This window comes from Octopus bimaculoides, chromosome 18 (genome assembly GCF_001194135.2).
Source record: "Octopus bimaculoides isolate UCB-OBI-ISO-001 chromosome 18, ASM119413v2, whole genome shotgun sequence".
Classification (NCBI taxonomy): Eukaryota; Metazoa; Mollusca; class Cephalopoda; order Octopoda; family Octopodidae; genus Octopus; species Octopus bimaculoides.
In genome coordinates, this window is record NC_068998.1 from 9,874,431 (window position 1) to 9,880,954 (window position 6,524).

A 6,524-nucleotide genomic window follows, 5' to 3' on the forward strand; every position below is an offset into this window, starting at 1 on the left:
GATGTTTTAGTTATTTATGTTGTAGGCCTTGAGTGATATAGTTGTTTTGTTTACTTAGGATAGCATGATTTTGTAGTTGCAATGGTGGTGACGGTGGCGCCACAGATAATGGTGGTGGTGGTGGTGAGGACGGAGGGAAGGGTGATTGACATTTTTTTTTTTTTTAGTGATGTAAAAAAAAAAAAAAAGAAGCAGTGGTGCTGGATGTGGTGGTGGCGACGATGGTGGAGTGATCAGAAGATCATGGTGATGTTAAGGTTGTGTTTATAGTTTCTGCCATGATGGCATGATTTTATTGGCTGTTGCTGTTGTTGTTATGGTGGTGATGGTGGTGGTGGTAGTAGTATTAGTGGAGGTGGTGGAGGTAATGAGGATTATAGTGGTGTCGGTGGTGGTAGTACCAAAAGTATTGGTGGTGGCGGCAGTAGTAGTAGTAGTTGTAGTTGTTGTGCTGGTGGTGGTGGCAGTAGTAGTAGTAGCGGTGGTGGGGAGTGGGGGTCATGTTATTGTTATGATAGGGATAGTTTATCTTTGTTATAATGGCATCATTTTGTTGATGTTGGTTGGCTGGTTTGTTGGTGGGTTGGTGGTGATGGCGTGGGGTGGGGGTTTGGATATGGTTACTATGGAAATGCTTAGTTGTGGTGGTGGTGGTGGTGGTGCAGGGGGGGGGCAATGGAAGTCCCAGCTGATATAGGAGACATGTTTTTTTGTTAAAATGGTGGTGAGTGGTGGTGGTGGTGGTCGTGGTCTGATTGTCCATTCTTATTGCTGTTTGGTTGTAATGACAACTGTGGTGGCAGTTGTGATGATGGTGGTGGTGGTGGTGATGAAGATGATGATGATGATGATTTAGAGACATAATTTAGGAATCATTATTATCTTAAACTGTCATTGTTGTTTTATTATCATCAGCAGAGAATTGAGAGAATATATTGTTGTTGTTGCTGTTGTTGTTGGATATTCCAACTCTGGTTAAAAGTTCATTTATTTATCATATTTATATTTAGTTCATACCTTTTTCAAAATCTTTCCTCTGAGGAGGAGGAGGAGTGAGAGCTGATTAACAGGATGATGATGATGATGATGGTGGTGGTGGCGGTGGTGGTGGTGAGGAGTAGAAACTAAAGGCGATGATGATGATGAGCATGGTGGTGGTGAAGAGTAATAGTGAGAGGTGACCAACAAAATAATGACAGTGGTGGTGTGGTCGTCGTTGTTGTTGGTATGGCGGTGGGGGGGGTGATTTATTTGGTTAAGGGCCACCTATCAACTCTGCTGCTCCTGCTGTTGTAGCATCAACAGCAACAATAACAACAACAGCTACCACTACTACTACCACCACCACCACCACCACCATCACCATCACAGTGATGCCCTATGAGGATGACAAAAAAAATGTGAAGGACAACCAACCAAAAGTGCTGATGGCCCTGACAATCAGCTGAGAATTCAGCTGATTTGTACCCATTTAACCCAAGATTATAATCTATATGACTGTAACCAAACTCTCTCTTTCTCAGTTCTATATTTAAGAGATCAGGAATTATGTACATTATTTACATTTGACGGATATTTGTCCTCATCTTGTTTGTTGTTAACACAACGTTTCGGCTGATAGATCCTCCTGATGAAGGCTGGAGGATATATCAGCCGAAACGTTGTGTTAACAACAAACAAGATGAGGACAAATATCCGTCAAATGTAAATAATGTAAAATAAGTACCAGTTGAATGCTGGAGTTGATTTAACTGGTTTAGTGCCTCCCCCAAACCTGCTGGCCTTGTGGTAAAATTGAAACCATTATTATTATTGAGAGAGCAGAGCATGCCATCAAGGTGACCCTGGGGTACAAATATACAAAGCCCAATATACCCATCATGACTACCCATCTGACAAGGGTACACCAGGCACATCCATCACAACTATATGTGCATGAAGTGGTGATCTCATATCAAGATAAACAGCACATGATCTTGTTTGTGGGGCCCAGGTAGAATTATTTATTATTATTATTATTTTATGTTTGACTTTTGCTTTGCATTTGTACAAGTTAGATCCAAGTCTCACCCAGAGACCTCAAGAGATAACAAGTTAGAAGTTCATGTAGGTGTTATGCCTAGGGTACCATATATTTGGATTTGTACATAGTGTTGTTCTAGAGAATGTTTAAGAAACCATAAGAAAATTATGTGTTTGTTTTAAAATTTGAGATCATATAGACAGTATTTTACGTAGGATATGGGCAGTTCAGCCATTTTGGGGTTTCCTGGTATCTGAGCCAGGTATCAATCAGCCCGTTTCGCTGTCATTCCCAGGGCACCTATGACAATAGGTATTGTTTTCGTCTTCAGATTCCACATTTTGCTAATTTCTATTTCAAGATCTTTATATTTGCTTAGTTTTTGGTAGGTCTTGACAGATACGTTTATATCGATTGGGACAGTCATATCAATTATTATTATTATTATTATTATTTATCCTCTGCAGATATGCAACTGAAGTCAATGATGTGGTCAGCCGATTCCAGTGAAAAAATGCTAAAATGCTGAGGTTATCTTTACGGAAATGTGTCACCGGCGGCATATTGATATGCTTCCTGGCCGGCATACTTTTGGGGTTCCGTTTCATCACCCGGAACCCCGAGGAGGCATACAGACTGGCCGCTGGTATTGGTGACAAAAGCAACAAGAGAGGTGAAAATCTCGACTGGAAGTTTCAGGATGAGAACTCTTTTGGCAACCATTCTGCGAGTCAGTCGAAAAATCTCATGCTGAAGAAGATGCTTGACTTCCGAGCCAAAATGCAACAAGAGAGGGTTCTGAAAGCAAAGATGCGGGCCAATCTAACGGCACATAATCACATCACGCCGGTGCCATTCGATGAAGACGGTATGAACTACAATGTCCACGTTTTCTACTACGTGTGGTATGGAAACCCTAGCTATGATGGCAAGTACTTTCACTGGAACCACCGTTTACTGCAGAACTGGAGAGAAAAGATCAGACGTAAGACCACAAGGCGCCACTTCCCGCCTTTAGATATTGCCTCTAATTATTACCCCGAGTTGGGACCTTACAGCTCTTCAAACTCTGAGGTATTGTCCATTCACATGCAGCAAATAAAAGACGCTAAAGTAGGTGAGTATTTCTTTGTTCTTTGTCTATTTTCTTTTTTTCTTCTTATTCTCTTTTTGTACACACAGACATACACACCTCTTTTCTTTCTTTCACTCTCTGTCTCTCGGGGACACTGTCAGTAAGGTGAGGGTTGATCTAATCAACTGGGCCCCTTCCCCAAAATTTGGGGCTTTGTGCCTAGAGTAGAAAGGATTCTTTCTGTGAACCTGTTTGTCCATCCACCTACCTACCTACCTACCCATCCACCCATCTGCCTACCCGCCTATCAACCTACCAAGCTCCCTTTATTTTTCTCTCTGTCTCTCTTCTGCTAGGCTGTATTGCAGTTTCATGGTACCCTCCAGGACTTGCTGATGACGAAGGCCAACCACCCGACAGACTGATGCCCAAACTATTTCATTCTGCTTCGAAATTTAATCTGAAAGTAAGTAAATGCGAAATTGTTTTCCGTCAAAACATTCAACGAAATATAAGATAAATTAACAGTAACAACAAACCAATGAGGGAGTCTCGATTAGGTTGCCCGATTTGCTACAAATAACAGCCAACTTCCCTCAAAGTACATCCTGCCATAAAGAAATGGCATATTAACAATTTTCCTTACCATATCTCTGTGTCTTTCAACTGATGATATCGATCATCATTAATTAATATTGAAAATAACAAAGTATTTAGTAAAATAATTTTGACGTTATTAAGGTGGTGTTTGGAACATAAATTTATACAAAATTTTGATGGAAGGCGCAGGAGTGGCTGTGTGGTAAGTAGCTTGCTTACCAACCGCATGGTTCCAGGTTCATTCCCACTGTGTGGTATCTTGGGCAAGTGTCTTCTACTATAACCTCGGGCTGACCAAAGCCTTGTGAGTGGATTTGGTAGACGGAAACTGAAAGAAGCCCATCGTATATATGTATATATATATATATGTATGTGTGTGTGTGTGTGGTTGTTTGTGTGTCTGTTTATCCCCCCAACATCGCTTGACAACCGATGCTGGTGTGTTTACGTCCCCGTAACATAGCGGTTCGGCAAAACAGACCAATAGAATAAGTACTAGGCTTACAGAGAATAAGTCCTGGGGTCGATTTGCTCAACTAAAAGGCGGTGCTCCAGCATGGCCACAGTCAAATGACTGAAACAAGTAAAAGAGTTTTAAGGTTTTAATGAACCATTGCATTGAACTAGGCAGATGCATGCCTCAAAAAGATGGGATGGTCACAGCAACCGACCTGAAACGAAAGAACAACGACGACTGCTGCTGATAGAGGTCTCTGATCATTACTAGTATAATAAAAAGTACCAAAAAAAAAATGCTATTTAAAAATAAACAATTAAGGCTGTTGCAAAGCACAAAGGGGAGGTAATCAACCACGCTTTCTATAAATAAAGCGGACTTGTTAGGAAAAGAATAACACATTCCTCATTTGCAGAAAATGGGTATTTTTTAATGAAATCCTCTACAAATACCTAGCCCTCTCCCTCAAAATGTCAAGCCCTTTCCTTATTGTAGAAAGGATTTTATATACGTATGTGTATGTATGTTTTTGCACGTGTGTGTGTGTGTGTGTGTGTGTGTACATATATACATGCACATAGAATGGGCTTCCTTACAGATACCACTTACCAAATTCACTAACAAAGCATCGTCCATCCAAAGCTACAGTAAAAGGCACTTAACAAAGGTACTCTACAGTAGGATTAACTCCAAACCCATGAGATCACAAGGCGGAGTTCTTAATCAAACAACCATGCCCGTAGGTATGTAAAAATTATTAAAAAAAATAAATGATATTCTGTTGTAATTGAATAAAGACAAATGAAATTATGTGCCATTCAAATTACATTTTTCTTTTTAATTTCTTCAGGTGATACTACACATGGAGCCATATTTTGGCCGGAATCATACCACTTTCCGAAGAGATATTATCTATGTCATGAATGAATATGGTGACCATCCGGCTTTGTATAAGAAATATCATCGAGGAAAATGGCTTCCAATGTTTTACATCTATGATTCTTATCGCATCTCTCCGAAACACTGGAGTGAAATCTTCCATAGCAACAAGCGATATACTCTTCGGGATTCTAAGTATGATGCTATCTACATTGGCCTTGCTCTTGAAGAAAGCCACTTGCTTAGCCTGAAGAATGCTGGGTTTGATGGCTACTACACATATTTTGCCACTGACGGCTTCACTCATGCTTCTTCATGGAACTTTTGGCCAGAATATGCCCAGTTTGCCAAGAAGCACAACATGTTTTTCATTCCTAGTGTGGCCCCAGGATATATTGATCTCCAGGTTCGACCCTGGAATGGTGAAAACAAACGAGACCGTGAAAATGGAAAATACTACGAAAACAGTTTCAAAGCTGCTTTCAACGAGCTTACTGAATTTCTTACTATCACCTCATTCAATGAATGGCACGAAGGCACCCAAATCGAATCAGCTATCCCTAAGACATTTGATACTTACCATTATTTAGATTACGAAGAAAACGGCAAAGATTTCTACTTGAAATTAACCTTGCAGTATGTTAAAAAATATCGCCGTTTACTCCATGAAGCGAAGATTAGTGCCCAACTTGCTAAAGAAAGGAAAAATGTTGTGAAGAACAATTTGAATAAAACATATCAGTCCGTTATGACGCCAGTCAAAACTCTGCCGAAACGACTTCATAAGGAACCGTGATGATTTTTTCCAAAATTTTTATATACTTGTATACAAAGTAATCACGCACAGTTACTCTTTTCCTAATCATACATAGGGATGCTTGGCCTTCAGTCAACCACATCTCTGCCACCTACAAAACAGCTAATAGTGTGTGTGTGTGTGTGTATGTGTGTGTGCGCACGTGGTGTTTAATGTTTTTGAAATATCTTTTTTTTTTGTGTGTGTGTGTGTGTGTGTGTGTGTTATACAATATGTTCTGTTCCAAATCAAGCCTTTTCAAATTGATTTTCTTAATGTTTCCCCCACCATTTTCTTTTTTTCTTTTTTTCTTTTTTTTTTTTTTGTCTTTAGTTATATTTTGTGTAAATCTGTGCAGAAAGTGACTTATTTGCATGCTTGCATATATGCAGATGTTGCTGCTTGCACACATGCATACATATACTCACACATGTGTGTGCGTGTGTGAGTATATAATTTATGAACAAACTGTCCAGTTTTGTGTGTGTGAGTGTGTGTGTGTGTATATACATGTGTGTGTGTATATATATATATATGTATATATATATGTGTGTGTGTGTATATATATGTGTATATATATATATATATATATATATATATACGTATATGTGTGTGTGTGTGTGTATGTGTATATATATATATATGTATATATATATATACGTATATATGTGTGTGTGTGTATGTGTGTGTATAT

At 39.4% G+C, this 6,524-nt stretch overlaps 1 protein-coding gene across 6 annotated transcripts in view; it reads left to right on the forward strand.

Annotated features, from left to right (window-relative positions):
* The window catches only part of LOC106874611 (glycoprotein endo-alpha-1,2-mannosidase), a 76,209-nt gene extending 69,761 nt beyond the window's left edge, over positions 1–6,448 (forward strand). For 5 of the 6 annotated variants that reach the window (XM_052974280.1, XM_052974281.1, XM_052974278.1 and 2 more), the window contains exons 3-5: positions 2,491–3,140; positions 3,455–3,564; positions 5,006–6,447. In XM_052974280.1, coding sequence (XP_052830240.1) covers positions 2,546–3,140; positions 3,455–3,564; positions 5,006–5,830 — 1,530 coding nt within the window. In that variant the 5' untranslated portion in view covers positions 2,491–2,545 and the 3' untranslated portion in view covers positions 5,831–6,447. Of the gene's footprint in view, positions 1–1,835; positions 1,994–2,490; positions 3,141–3,454; positions 3,565–5,005 lie in introns of those variants that run through there. The other variant, XM_014922399.2, reaches the window with a different exon arrangement.
* Positions 6,449–6,524: the final 76 nt, after the last annotated feature.